Raw genomic sequence first — 15,205 nt, 5'->3', positions numbered from 1 at the left:
TGCTCTCCTATTTTGTTTGTGAAAATTACATTTCTGAAAAGAAAAAAAAAAAAAAAGACTAGCCTCTCTGAAGGTTGTACCTTGTCTGAAAATCCTAAATTTTTGCCAAAAGCCTAACGTGGCTTTTGCCTGTCTAAAGTTTCTGCTGTACCCTTGATGATGTGAGTAATGTAAATAAACTTCAAATAATAAAAAGAAAAGAACAACAGCTGTAAGGGCTCTAGTTGGGATAATGTCCCAGGAGATACAAGTGCCCCAGTCCTTGTGAGTTCCCGAGAAATAAACCACACATTTGATGTGAGCGGCCTGAGCTCCTCCATGGTATTCCCGGCACATCCAGTGGTTTCCAGACTTTGATCTCTACCATCTGAGGAGTGCATATCTCAGCCTTCCAGGAACGCAAATGGCATTGCCCTTGGCTGTCGATTCCGAGGGAGCAAGCCATCCAACTACACCACTTTCTGAAACCACTGGGATGCATTTGCAAGGTCAGTGAGTTCGAGCTCTCTCTCATTCTGTGACGGTATGTCTGGGGTTGAGTATTTACGAAGTAGTTTAGGATTATGGTCAAGGAAGGTCCTTTACTTTTTGCCTGCTATAGTCATCCCAGCACGGCCCCAGGTGATTCTTGCATTCGTGGGTCAGCATCATTTGTCATTCATAATAAAAACGTGGGAGGAGGAGAATGTTGACATACCTATAGATAATGCATGCACTGTTCCTGCATGTGTCACAGTTAGCTGTGTCTTGCCCAGTCCGATATGAAAGCCTACAAGATAAGAACAGGAGAGCATTACAAGTGGTGGCTGGTGGTCGCTGGCTTTTGTAGAGCAAGACGCCTCAAAGCAGATGCTTTCCCAATGCCTGTTTGTGATGGTAATGGATACTGATGAATGTGTGTTTCCCATGTCTGTGCATTTATTGTATATATCCAGTGCAACATTGACAGCTAAGATGATGTTTAAATTCGATTTAGAAAGGGAATGTAAGTTACTAGATGAGGTAAATAATCTGATTTTGTTGGAAGTTGGAATTTGGGATGTTTCAGTGCAGCTCTATATTGATGGTGTCTCAAAAAAGTGTTGAGGGAAAGGCCACCCCAGATACGCTGGTTTGAAGGCTTCTTTTTGCCCCACCACCTCTCGGTTTGCTTGAGTACAGGACTGCAAAGCATGGGCCTTAGACCAGATTCCACCCTTGGCCTGATTTTTGTCCAGCAAGCCAAGGGTGGATTTTATTTACATTTTTAAATGTTTGCAAAAATGATACTATTTGGGATGCATGAACATGAATGAAATTCAGATCTCAGTGTCCATAAATACTTAGATCATGACAACAAAAAATAGTGAACATTTTCACTTAAGTCCCTATATAATATCCTCGATTTTGCCTTTTGTTTTCCAGATTCCAAACACTCTTTATCCTCTGGCTCTATAGGGCAAGAAACACGTTCTCCCCGTGGTCACGTGTCCCACCGCTGTTGTCAGGCCTTGTGCTCTGCTTTATTCTCGAGGGAGTCCTGCCAGCCTTATGAGGCAGGATGGGTTTTTTGGGGGGGGTTTGGAGGGTCGGAGAGGGAGCAGTGCTAATTCTCTTCCGACTAAAGAATCACTAAAGAATCAACCTGAGAGTATGTTTCGGAGCACACTGTGGAAGGCTGTATGAGCCTGAAGGTCTGATGAGCGTGGCCTTCAACATTTCTCAGCTCTGTCACCACCAGGAAGTAGTGTGGGGATGGATTCCAGGTTTCTTCTAACCACATCAGCTTACCTTTCCTTTCTGATATTTTTAAGAGTCAGGCATATTTTTTCTGAATATAATTTTGTACCTGGGACAAATAAGATAACCAGAATCTGTTAAATTTGTGGCAGAAGAAAAGCTTCTCCCTCAAGTGAGTTTATACACAGTTTGGGGGCAAATTTACATTTATAGAGTCACTCAGTATAGTAATAGTGTGCACAGATGGTTTTCTGTCAACATTGATAGTCAATATTTGTATCACCTTCACTATGTAAACTTTTTGTATGCATCGTGGATTCTGAATTGAAAATAGCTTTTGTTTTCTTCATTATGTTTTGTGTTACATAAACATTTGACAAAAGGATTTCCCACTCACTGCTGTGTTGTTTCAGTGAGCTTTGGTAGACTCAGATTTGACCATTGAATTCTGTGCATTTTATTTATTAATCAGTGACCATATTCTGCCCAAAAGAGCTGCCAGCCGTGTCTGTGACCCACCATATTTGAGCCGGAATTGGCATCATAGTATCGACCTGCACCCACCATTGCATCCTCTATTGGGCCTCTCTGGATGCCCACATTTCGTGTTTCCCTCTCCCTGGGCTTTGTCTGTAGAGAGGCACAGTGAAGAGATGGCACCTTACACCCTCTCCTTTCTCTGCCCAGACATGGCCACTTTCTTCTTACACAATGTCAACGAGCCCTAAGAGTTCATTCCTCACGTACCTTCCCACCTGGCTCCAGTTTGTCAGACCCGTACCAGGCTTCCTCCATGGTCCTGACACTGACCGTCTCCATTTTCCCATGCTTCATATATAATATATAGATAAATGCCTTTCTGTATCCAGCTGATTCTGCTAGACCTTGGCCCTAGCCCATGTCCCAGCAATGGCATGTCTGATGTGGAAGGTGCTGTCCAACTACTAGGCTGGGCCGCACAGGAGTTACTGCTCTGCTGTTGTGTTGAACTGTGGTGTAATTACCACCAGTCAGGGGCGAGGATACATAAGCTGTCCGTGTGTGCCAGTCATATCCCAAAGTTTAGGCTTCATTAAAAGAAAGCAGATGAAACAAGGGCATTTCTTAGCCATTCTCTCAGGGGCCTTCTTTCTGGGTTGCCAGGAAAGTGTGAATCCCAAGCTCATAGAACCTTCCTGCCCTAGACCTCGGGATAAATTCCTGTCAGGCCTCATCAATACCAACACCCCTTCCTCGCCCAGTGGCATAGAGCTCCCCAGGGTCACATTGGAGCCTGAGTCCTCTCATTAATTATGCCATCCTCAGTTTAGAGAGGAGGATACGGTAACACTTCAGTCCAGGATCTCATTATTCTTGGACCCTGGGCTTCGGATGCTCTGTGATACCCTGCTTGTACCCGGGCCCCGTGTTCTGCACTACACGTGATCAGCAGTCTGGGATACTCAGGGAATCTGGCACTGACAGGACCGGGCTTCAGGCACCTGAAATGCATGAAAGGACTCTCTTCTAGGACCTTGGAGTTCTTCAGAATGGGCTTTTATTGAAAAGGCTCTATTCTTACCACCTTGTAAAAAGCACACTTTTTCTTTTTTACCCTGTTACAGTAAGCAAACAGTTATTAAGTGCTTACAAAGTGTTAGGCGTTGTTCTGGCTACTAAGGAGACATTTTTGAATAAGATAAAGAGTCCTTGTCCTCACAAAGGTTACAGTAAAGTGGGAGAGGCAGACAAACAGCACACATACACATAGCGGGGTGGGGAATGGAGGGGCGGATGAATGGAAGGATGGGTTGGTTTTGATGACGCCCTGTGTTAAGGAAGTGTTGTGAAGGAGTGGCTGGCACACTGAGGGCACAGTATCTGAAAGGAGACCTGAATGTCAATGAAAAAGCAGTTATCTAGAGACTCAGGGTAGAATATTGCGAGCAGAAACCATCGCCTTTGAACATCTTGCAGTGGGAATGATGTTGGCATGTTTGCAGGACAGAAAAACGGCCAGTGTAGCCAGAAGAGGTGGTGCATATGGGAGTGGAGGGAGGTGAGATCAGGTCATGTAAAATAAGAAGCTCTCTGGATGTTACTTTACGTTTCCTGGGAAGCCACATAAAGTGTTTTTTTCTAGCTGGATGAAAGAATGACCTAGAGACCACTTCCTCTCCACTCCTCCCCACCCCTCCTTCTGTGATAACACAGATTCACTGTCCTTTCTCCTGCTTTTTCCATTTACAACCCAGCCTAATGCGCTCCAGCCTGAGACGCAGTTCGGTTTGGCTGATGCCTCTTGATAAGCAGATGACTCATCATGTCTACTTTACATGGAGACAGGTTTTTTTTTTTTGTTTTTTGAAGCTTATTTTAAAGAAAAATGGGTGGTCAGTCATCTTTTCACCATGTCTGAGAAGTATTTTCAGGATCTCGTTGTCATGAACTTTGCTTGAAAGGCACTTCAACATGTTTCTAAGGTTTCATGTAGGCCTTTCTTTTGTTACAGGATTCAAATGTTTGGAGTCCATGAAGGTAGTTGCTAGAAATATAGAGGTCAAGGAGAGATGGATTTGTGGGTAAAATTTACAGTGTTGCCCTTCTGTCAGCTGGGTAAGTTACAGGCTACTCCCAGCAGCTAACTGTCCATCAAGGTACGCCCCTGAAGTTTTATTCAGCATGAGCCTGTTGGCAATGGAGGGCTCAAACTATGTCATCCATTGTGCCTATTGCTTTGATAATTATTCTCGTTGTCCTCGGAGCTTCCAAGCTGTGGGGTTTGGCCTCACAGATAATTTTATGGTCACATTAATAATTGTGTTGCAGCATCTGAATGAGTGTGTTCTCCACATATCGATGAGACAGATAAATTCTTTCTACAGGACAGGACACGAAGTGCTCTGCTACGGAATTTCTCTGTTTTTGTCCTTCTCACTTGGAGACAAGTCATACAACCAATGCTTAGAATGATTATCTTTCTAGATTGCCACTGCCACTAAGAGGGACGGGCCAAATCTGGGCACTGCTTTAGCTTCTCCAGTGACAGTAGGGCTAGAAATATTTTGTAAGTTTGGAGAAGAGAGCTTAGATTATTGATGTAAAAGCTGCAGAGGAAGAACGTCTTAATCTAAAATGATATATTTTCTATCTTGCAAGTTAATTGCTACCGTGTAAAGCTCTCTTCCCTCTTGTTGTGAAGAGTTATACCTTATGTAGGTTTATGATCCTGGGCCTGTCACAATACCCAGCACACCCTGGGTGTTCGGTTAATATTAATTTGACCAAATAATACAGTCTCTGTGTTCTCATATTGAAGGTCAGTAGCAGACAAATGTAATGAGAAAACTCCAACTGAGTGCCAAAAGCATATGAAAAGTACATACTGTGAAAAGCTCTGGTCCTTCCCTTTACCTAATAAGAACCCCTTTGGACCCCAGTGATGAGCATGCTCATTGCAAATGTGGATTTGTAATGCACTGATCTTTGCAGCCCTCACTAGTTATGGCCCTACTACAGTCACTGGTATTTACCGGTCTTAAAAATGTGTAGAACCTGTATGTGGGGAGCCGAGAATCATCACACTCAGCACCACAGGCAGTGGCCAGAGCCCAACGTGCTGTCTTCAGTTCTTTTCTATTTGTTCTTTTGATCCCCTTGCCCCTCGCACCCCAGATCACAGTTCTGCCCCACAGACCAATTCCAGGGCCCTAAACCTCTCCTAGTTTGATGCTGCTTTGACACACATTGATCAGGGCAGGTCTCACGGCATGCTAAAGGAGACCAGACATGAGTCACGACATTAACAGGGACATTAACTGTATGAACTTTGTGGAAAGCACACGAAGGAAAAGGCATCATTCCAGATTTGTTAAAACAGAAGGGATAGCGACAAGCTAATTTTACAAGGTAGTTTTGGCAGAGTCCAGTTTTAGAGCCATTTCTATGCTTTGTGGGAAACCGGCTGCTTCATAAGACCTTGGTCTGCCTTAAAGAAAATAAATTGAGTGTTATTTGTGGAAGACAGTGAGGAACTCTAGTCAGGGCACCCTATTTAAAAACCATCGGAGCCTGCTTTCTTCAGTGGCACAGAATGCTCAAGTTTAATTCTGCGCGGAGTTGACCGGTTTCTCGAGCCGCCTGCAGCTTCTGCAGTCATCTGCTCTAATTCTTTAGTTGCCATTTCCAAAAATTCCTGAGTATAAATATATGCAAATGTAAATTTATACAAAAAAGACACCAGGGGTGACTATTTGGGCAAGTCTTCAGATACTCCTGGTGCAGATCAACAGCAAAAGAAGCAATGGGGAGCGGAATCTGAAACAAAACAAAACAGAACCGCGACAAAGAAGAGAAGGCCCCTGGCAGGCCCGGTGGAGGAGACTTACAACGAAGCCATGGAATGCTGAGGGAAGATGGCTGCCTGCCTCAGCCTGAGCTGTGCCACGGCCGTGTCCCGGGAGGCAGGGGACAGGAGTGACAGACAGCATCTGCTTTTTTATGAATGCGTCACAGTGAGATCTAAGATAGTAAGGCTCTAGGAGGTAGAAGACGGTGCTGAGAAATGTCACAGAAAGGTCACAGAAAGCTTTCTTCCTGGCCACATATCCAAGCTGCTCAGCGTCTTTGAGACCTTGAAGATAGAGCATGAGGGGGGGTAGGACTGACAGCTTGTGTCCAAAAAAATTTTTTTTAATTGTTTGTTTAAAAGGTCAGAAAAGGAGGTGTGGGGGAAGCAGCTACGCTGCTGCTCACTGTGCGTGTTTGAGGGGCAAAGTCTGACAACATTAAAAGCATCTCAGAGAACCATGGTTAGCAAGTAGAAATTAGGTCTGTGGTATTTAATAGTAATTACTATATTGGATTATTGGATTGACTTTAATGTGCTCCTCCTACTGCCACAGCCCCACAACACCATTTTCTCCAGATCTTAACGCTCCCCATTGAAAACTCTCTTCTGCATTCCTGGGTAACTGCGGATGGGGTGTTTGGTTTTAGATTTCAGGAAAGCATTCTCCCCTCCGCTACCAGCACAAGCATGTTGCATGCGGTGTGCTGTGGGCCCTCCTCCGAAGCTCCGCTTTGTAACACAGTGCAGGGCACGTAGGGCGATAGACCCTGTTGCTAATTCGCTGGTCTTTTAATTGGCATGGTGACCTGCAGCCGGTTCAGAGTTTCTAGCACAGAAGCCAACAGCATGTTTGGGTCATGCCAAAATCAGGGAGTGACCCTTCAACCATGGGCTCCAGAACGCTCGTTGTAGAGGGTATTGGAGTTGTCACTTGGAATTAACTCAAAGGTACGTGTTAGGCCGCCAGCTGGAGATGGTCGTTGCTGCAGGAAAGGCGATGGCGTGGCCTCTCCTCTCAGTAATAACTGTACACACCTGTTTAATTTATTCGCTTAATTTTGATCTCGCTTGTTCTTAAGGCTCTCTCACTAGGAGCCCAAGCCCGGTTTTTCCTACCGCCGTCTGGCTCAGGTCGGTGTGCCAGGTGTCCCTTCTGGGTAACTGAGCCCTCATTCATGTCAGCATCTTAAAGGGTTTTGCAGTTAATAGTCTACATGTGACAGTAGTTAGAGGCTTAAAGTGATACCGCTTGTATTGTTGGGAGAAACTAAATTTCAAAAAGTTGTCAAAGTCAGATGTTTTGGTGGCTCCCTCCGGTGTCCTAAGGCCACCCCCGGCAGTAGTTCTGGCTGTTCCTAAGTCCAAGTTCTTACCAGGAATTGGCCAGACTCTACCCTGGATGTGTGGTTATTTCGTGTATCAGCTGTTCAGTAGCTAAAGTGAATTTAGACCCCCATATACCCATGGAAACTCAATTGTATCTGTTTTACTTATTCGAACTATTAAATGCCAGAATTTGGGGGAACATTCCATTTACATTTGTTAAAAGAACATGAAGTCAATTTTTTTAACAAGCTCCGGGATGACTAAGAGGCACTACCGACATTAGCCGGCGATGGTGCAGCCATTTTCCGCAGTGGCTGATAGCTGCCTTTCAGCCAGCGGCCAGCTCGCTGTGTTAGGCTGAGGGGTTCTCTGTTCGCCAGGGGCCTGGGATCCACAAGCAAAGTGTTTTTTTTGCTTTGAAAACTAAGGTTGTGTTCTGAAGAACTCAAGTAACGGTGACCCCATCTCTTTGTGGCCCCCGTTTTCCTCTGCCTTAGGGATGTCTCAGTGGGATCCCAGACTGTTTTGAAGCCTCCCTAGGACTCTGTAGGAGCAGGACCCTCAATTGCTATTCAGGTGTCTTTGGCCAGCTCCGAAGACCTTTCTTCTCCCCGAACACCGATCATTCCGTATTGTCATGGTGCACTTCGTACGATTCTGTTTGTGCGGCCAACGCCTGGCTGCCCGTCACAGGAGAGGTCGCCGGTAGAGGTTTTGGGTGCATGGAATGATGAATAGAAGTGCAAATGACAAGTGAATTTATTTGGGAAGGTAACTTAGTCTCAGTAAATCTATGAGGGTTGGCTTGATCTCTGTTCTGGTGAAGTTTAGCAGCTCTTTCCTGATGTTTAAATAAAACTCTAAAATACTCAATTCCATGGTTTCTGTTCAGTATCTTGAATATGCTGTAATACTACCTACATGAGGGTTGCTTTAGTATAATCACTGAATTATTTGTGTTGAATAGTCATTTATGTAGGATGGGACCCTGGGTTCTCTGTCCTGTTCCTTTGCCTGTAGCTGTTAGGGGGCAATAAGGTCAAATGCATCATCTTCCCTATTCATCTAGGACTTCTTTTTGGAGGAAAGGGCTCTTACTGAGATGGAAGTACATCAGACACTCTCTTCTGCACACACTCATGTGCTCCCCCTGAATGTGAGTGCGTATGTCCCAAACATGCCTTGTATAGAGAAGACTCGTCCTGGCTGACTCCACTTTGGGGGATCATTTCTGGAGTTCCACGTTAGAACTGAGTAGGAACCTCTCACTGCCAACATGATGGTTAGATTTCACAGCGCTCGCTGGGTGAGTCTCAATACAGCTGAAAGAAATTTGAGGCATAGCCTGGGAACTCCCAGCACCATGTGTGATTTTGGCTTGTGGGAAGTAAAACGAGGTCCAAGTGGATGACTTAGAAATGATGTTTTAAGAGCACAGCCCATTCATAGATGAGGTAGATCGTTCTTCCTGTTTGTCTTGACCTTGTTTAATGTTTTCCACTGGAGGGTGAAGTTCTGAAAACTATTCAGGCTCCATTCTCCTGAAGCCAGAAATTGAGATATTGATCCTTGAAGAACAAGCTCCCCATGTAAGCTCCATGCCACCTGATTAAACACATCAGGATAATTGCAGTAACCCTGGTTCTTTATACTTAGTGCTCTAATTACAGACCTTGAAGGACTTGGCTGTACATTAGCAGAAATAATTGACTGGTTTTCACCCCGATTACGTATTCACAGTTCAGCGGGTGCTCCCTGGGTATCAGCTAAGCATGTGGCCCTTGCTGGGGAGCAGCTGCTTGGATGAGTGAAACGAAGACCTGGTCCTCAAGACACTCAAAATCTAGAGCACATGTTTCTAAGATGATGATACAGGACTGAAAATTAGTACCCATTCCGGGGGCCTGTTTCTATGTTCATTCAAACCAGCATTCTTGGTTTGGGCCCAGATACTCTGTTCCCTCATAGTAGTTCAGCACGCCCTCTGGCACATTCCCCCTGCCCTGTTTGGGGCTTTCTAGGCCATTCCACGGTGGACTCTGGTGATATGATTCGTTATCTTTCTCCCATGTGACTGACAGCATCGTGGTGGCCAAATGTGTCTCCAGTCATCTCATTCCTGGCACTTGTTCGGTGTTTTCCATGAGCAAGACTTGAGGTGTGCATTTTGAATGCCTGATTCTTTCATGACCGAGAGAGAGTTAGAGCCCTGTCTCCCTGCTGTGCTTTAAACGTTTCCACAAAACTCATGGCTTTGGAATGTGCTGTATATGTTAGCTACTATTTGCTCTCAGTCTCCTTCCCCTAGGGTGTTAGCGCCATGAGGGCGGAGGTGTTCTTCTGTCTCCTGATGAGTATCCAGTGTTTATACTGGGGCCTGAAATCCAGTGGTGCTCAAGAAATATTTTTTGAAAAGAGAATGAGCAAATGAGCTAATGAATGAAGGAGGAAGGATCTGTGTGAGTACCTGCTGGGTTAGCTGACACCAAACCCTTGGGCTTTCTGTAAAGGAAAACAGGCCTTGAGGTTTTGATGTTCCCAGCTAGACCAGGCGAGAACATCTAAAGCTTTGACAGCACCCTCCCTGAAATTTCCCCAAACAAGTGGAAAAGGTCAGTCATCTGTTTACACTCAGTTATTAAAATAAATGGCTTAGTCTGCACCCAAACCATCCCCCATCCTCACCCCGGGAAATGTCATTTCTTTATCCCAGAAGCAATCATGGTGAATGAGTTTCTGTGAGAAACACCCTATTAATAATGAACTTGGTTGCTTTCTTTATATGGTGTTTGACAAATTAACTTTTATTGGCTCAGCAGCTCCCCAAATGTGGTGACACTATAATTCTGGAGAGGCCATGGCTGTTAGGGAAGCTTTTAGTGCTTGTTTTCATTACTAGGAATTAATATGCAACAGTGGTGGTGGTTCGTGGGTGGAGCATGGCAGCCTGTTTCAAGGCCTGTGTGGCCTGCCCCCTGAGCACGCAGGAGTCCGCCGGCTCCCGTGCTTTCCTCCTCGGCTGCCTGCCTCACCTTCAGCAATGCCTGTGGTGTGTCTGCCACCCCCTAGGGCCCTGGCCCTCTTTCCTCTTGCATCTCTTTACACAGAGCCAGGCGGGATGAAGGAATTGGAATCCACTACCATTATTGCATATATGTTACTATTCCCATCAGAACCACATGCAGATTTGGACAGAGACACAGATGAATGCTGTATGTGTTATTATGAGGACAGGGCTTTTTCCTTGAGCATTTATAGTCATATTTCCTTATAAAAACTCATACTATGTAAAAATCGGAGAAGATAGTGATTATTATTTCGCATGGGCACTGCCTGCTTATGTTACAGACAGGGCAAAGCTTACATTTTATTTCATCCGGTCCTAAAGTCAAGGAGATACACTAACTTGCAAAGTGATGATAGTAACAAACAAGTCACTCGCCCCAGAGGGCAGCAGGCATTGCTATTAATAAGGAAAACAGGCTTTTTAGGGCTGAGCTGCGACTGAGTTGATTAACTTGTTTTCCTGGAGGAGAGAGAAAGCATAAGCTATAATTTATTGAAAATTAATGAAAATGAATTTTGGTAGCATTTGGTACCAAACTGGAATGAAATAGGAATGTGGGTACATTGTATTAAAGCAAACTTACCCCCCGGCTTGATGTTTTTCTCCAGCACTAATACTGTCACATAGAGTCTAACTTGCAGAGGTTTTAATTTGAAAGCATTAATGTAGCACGTTCGCCAGGGGTTCTGATGGTAAATATCCGCAGAGTATCTTTGACTTGTAATTTCTTTTTGCTGTATTTTCTCAGAGCAGTTAATTTTAAATCAGAACTTACTCTTTGTGAAGCTGTTTCTAAAGTCCGCACTTTGCCCTGGTTTTTTAAACAAAAGCTTCAGAGCTCTGGTAAGCCGAAGATTAAAATCTTAAGTTTTGGTGTCATCATTTATAAAATTCTTGATGTCCCATTATGAAGCTTTTATCTGGGAGGATAGGCTCGTGCTCCAACCAGAGATACAGATAGAAAAAACTTTACTCGATTTCTGGTCAAAATATGCCCATTTTTAGATCCTCTGTACCTAGGAACTCAGTTCTCATCAGTGTCCTTTCAAATCTGGCTTTTAAAATACACACAAATCCTTATTTTTATGTTGCATTGAAAACTTGCCTTTGATTTGTTGTTCACATGACTTTGGACATAAATCTGGGGCAGGCAGAGGCCGAGGGCTAGGCGGCGGGCGCTCCGTGAGCTGCTCACGTTACCGAGGGTCCGCAAAGGTTCCGAAGTCGTTTCTCCAGGAAGGTTGCTTACAGATCGAGTTTGTGCTTGGCACATGGGTCCCTGGACTTCAAGATCAATGGCTTGGATTTTTCCGAAATTCCCTCACAGAGGGGATTCCTCTCACTGATTATGATTCCCTCAAAACATACTCTATTACTGGGATCCTTTCAAAGGGATCTGACATCTTCAGCATTAGAAGTATGATTTCTCCAGAATGTAAATTTGTACGGACCTTACCAGGTCTGGGTGCAGGAGCCTTCTAGCCTTTGGATGTAAAAGGAAGAACCCAGATCTGCGGCAGCAACAAAAATGCCTGCTTTTAAATTCTGTGCAGGCTTATCAGGCTTCCCTGTTTTCAGAGGGAGTAGTAAATGGGCACGTGGGCCTGGCAGGAGATGTGAATTGTGTCTTTACTGGTTTTCTCCAGCCTTTTGACCTTGGCGGTGTTACTTAGCACAGCCGAGCTTTCGTTTGCTCGTGAGATAATTCCTACCTTGCCCTATTACCCTGCAGATTGAATAAGACAATGCAGAGTGGCCGGCATAAAGGAGGTGCTCAGAATAGATGAGCTTCATAGGTGTTCTGCCCAGAGATACTCTTTTCACTGGAACTCTCCCACAGACCCAGTGGAAAACAGAGCTCAAACCATTTTTTGCATAGTTTAGCAGAAACTGCCTGGGAATAAAAACAGGATTTGAAAACCAGAACTTGCATTTCATCTCTCTCTTTTTTTTGAAAAATCCAAATTCTGGAACACAAATCCATGAATTCCATAAACGTTCATGTCATGCCTTGAATTGCTCATTTTATCTGCAAATGGGGCATCTGAATTGCCTAGGAGCTTGGTGGTAAGGCTTTTATTCACCTACTAACTTAAAAGCCTGGGGAGGTATCTGAAACCTGTTTTGGCATTCTGCACAGGAAGATATTTAAATTACATTTTCAAGGATGTGTGATACCTACATGAAGCCCAAAGCAGGAATTTTGGATCTTTTATATTCTTACAGATATACTTGCTTCATTTTTCATATTAAGGATGGGAAAGCTTATTATTTTTCAAGAACTTAAAACTAGTGTTTACAAAGTGATATAAATATCAGCTATCGAAAAGACTCACCACACCCCTGTGCATTAAATGGAGAAAATGCTAGAGGGACCATGATGAGTGCTTCCACTGCAAAACCATCAAGCATGATAACTGATACTTGGACTTAAGAACTTGAACATTTTGTCACAAAAACATAAAAGCAATCAGTTGCAACAGAAAAGGTTTCCCTGAAAATTGTTCAAGAGGATTGCAACCTTGGACAGAGGCCAACACCAGCATGTGTAGCAGTGGAAGACATAAGAAATGGATGCAGTGTCAAGAAGGAAAAAGGAAACAGAACCCGTAGGATGGATCATTGTACGCATTTGTTGACAGATACCTGTAGAGAAGGTTGTGCTGCTTTCTGTCTTTCTCCCTGAAAACTTTTGTATGTGTTTTAAGGCAGTGGCTGAGCCTATAATGTTCTTAGACATCTCTGGAGAATTTGTTTTCAGAGCAGAAAGGAGCCATGCGGTCCCTTGTCACTTTTGGACTGTCCTTTGCTATGGGAGCATGCAGCCCACGAGGCCAGGCTAGGCTGAGCTAGACCTAAACCCGGGTTTCCTGACTCCATATCCATGGCCTTGCCCATGGCCCGAAGTAAACTTGCCCTGTGTATTCCTCTGAAAATGAGGACAAAGTCTGGCGTCTCCTCCTAGCCCTCAGAAATGAGCCAGTCTATATATAGTGAAGCGAGACAGTATCTCTAAAGGCATCTGAGTCTGCTCCTGCTCAAGCTCTCTGCGGTTTAGCACCGGGAAGGCTGCTGCTCAGTAACAGAGTGACTCGGAGGGAGGAAACTTTAACCGAGTGCTAACCCAGTGCTGGATAGAAACTTGTCCAGCGTCTTTCATTTGATCTCCAGGAGAAGCCCACGAGGTGGGTATTCTTGGCTCTCTCTTATAGACTGAGAAGCTGGTTCAGAGAGGTTAATAACCATACCCAAGCACAGGCAGGGCAGAGGGGCAGAGCAGAGTTGCCAGCTCAGGGCTGGCTGCCCGCAGAGCCCTGGTCATGACCCTCTGCCCCTCTCCAGTCTCATTCCCGGAAACTGGAAACACGAAGTGAACGGGGAGGCAGACCTTGCCGGCTGGCTGGAATGTTTCGGCTCACAACAGATGTGCAGAGGCCCCAAAACCGATTTATCAATAACATCAGGAAATGAAGTGCTGACATTTTCATCCCATTCAAATAGGCAGTGTGAAGGGACAGGAGTGAGTGCCTCGGCGGGCAGAAGCTCTTTCCTTCTGATCCCACCGCCGGGTGCTGTTTTCCGTAGCTGTTCACTATGCCCCGCTTTTCTGTGATGCTTCGTGCCTGGTGCCTGGGAAGGCAGCACCTGACAGCCATTCCAGAGAAGAGCCCCGGGATCCTTTGCAGAGCCTCAGAGGCTAGTGAGAGGCTAACTTAGCTGCCTACTACCTCTGTTGAAAGGCGGCCATTCCAACTAACCAGAGGGAATACTTTGCTCAGTTAAGAGGGTGGGGTATGGCCAGAGCAAACGGATCTTCCTTCTATAGAAGGTGTCCAGCGAGACTGCGATGGGACCACTAACTGCCCAGGCTTTCTGTGGGCTCTGGGACGTTCACGTCATCTCACGCCGAGACCTCGGTGATCCCGGGTCTATGTCCTGGCTGCCGCAGTGGTGCACAATTACCCAAGTTGGTTCTTTCTGGTCTGTGACTTGCACAAATTAAAGTGTTCCCTTATGCTTCCACCGTAATTGTGATGCAGTATTTATTCTGTTTGGGCATCGGTAATTAGAGAAAACGCGGAGAGATTGTTCATCCCTGACAGGTCTGAGTGATTTGTCACTCTCATGACATCAGATAAAGCAAATACGTAACTTCTGTCCATCTAATATCAACCTGTAGGTGAGAGCAGGTCACATCACACAGTGATGGACTATGACGACCTCTTTTTACTGCTGCTGTTAGAGACCTTTTCATGTTGTAAAGAAATGTCATGTATGTGTTATGCATAGAAAGTAAAGATATGTGAATCTCACACACACACATGCACACAGTTCCCAGGCAGTGAATGAATGATACACCCGTCTGTCTGGCAGTCACACATCTGGGATTGTCCTGCATCCATATTCTGACTTGGCTTTCAGTGGGGTTAATGTGGTCGCTGTGTTTACAAGACCTCGTAGGAAAAGTCAGCAAACTCTGGCTGTGGCCCGAATCTTGCTCTTGTCTGTTTTTGTAAATAACGTTTGGAGGGAACACAGCCATGCTCACCTGCATACCTCGCATATGTATCGTCAGTGACCGCTTTCGTGATACAGCAGCAGAGCTGAATCATTTTAGCAGATTAGGCCCTTAAGTCCTAACACACTTACTCTGTGGCCCTTTGCAGAGAGAGCGTGCTACATCTGCCATATGGGAAACTGACCCTGTGGTCTTCCAATCAGCATAGGTCCCCCTACAAGCCTAACTCCTTACCTCTAGATGT

At 45.1% G+C, this 15,205-nt stretch overlaps 2 protein-coding genes across 6 annotated transcripts in view; one reads left to right on the top strand and one right to left on the bottom strand.

Moving 5' to 3' along the window:
• DOCK1 (dedicator of cytokinesis 1) overlaps positions 1-15,205 on the top strand; it is a 466,830-nt gene that overhangs the window by 202,490 nt on the left and 249,135 nt on the right. The window lies entirely within an intron of this gene.
• The window catches only part of INSYN2A (inhibitory synaptic factor 2A), a 56,999-nt gene that overhangs the window by 16,432 nt on the left and 25,362 nt on the right, over positions 1-15,205 (bottom strand). For 3 of the 4 annotated variants that reach the window (XM_037011230.2, XM_073240132.1, XM_017650442.3), the window contains one exon: positions 698-769. The exons of the other annotated variant lie outside the window; for it this stretch is intronic. In XM_037011230.2, coding sequence (XP_036867125.2) covers positions 698-769 — 72 coding nt within the window. The remainder of the gene's footprint in view (positions 1-697; positions 770-15,205) is intronic. 4 annotated transcript variants of the gene reach the window in all.

Source organism: Manis javanica, chromosome 7, assembly GCF_040802235.1.
Source record: "Manis javanica isolate MJ-LG chromosome 7, MJ_LKY, whole genome shotgun sequence".
In the NCBI taxonomy this organism is placed as follows: domain Eukaryota; kingdom Metazoa; phylum Chordata; class Mammalia; order Pholidota; family Manidae; genus Manis; species Manis javanica.
Note: the sequence above shows the minus strand (reverse complement) of the source record. Positions and strands in the feature narration are given on the sequence as shown.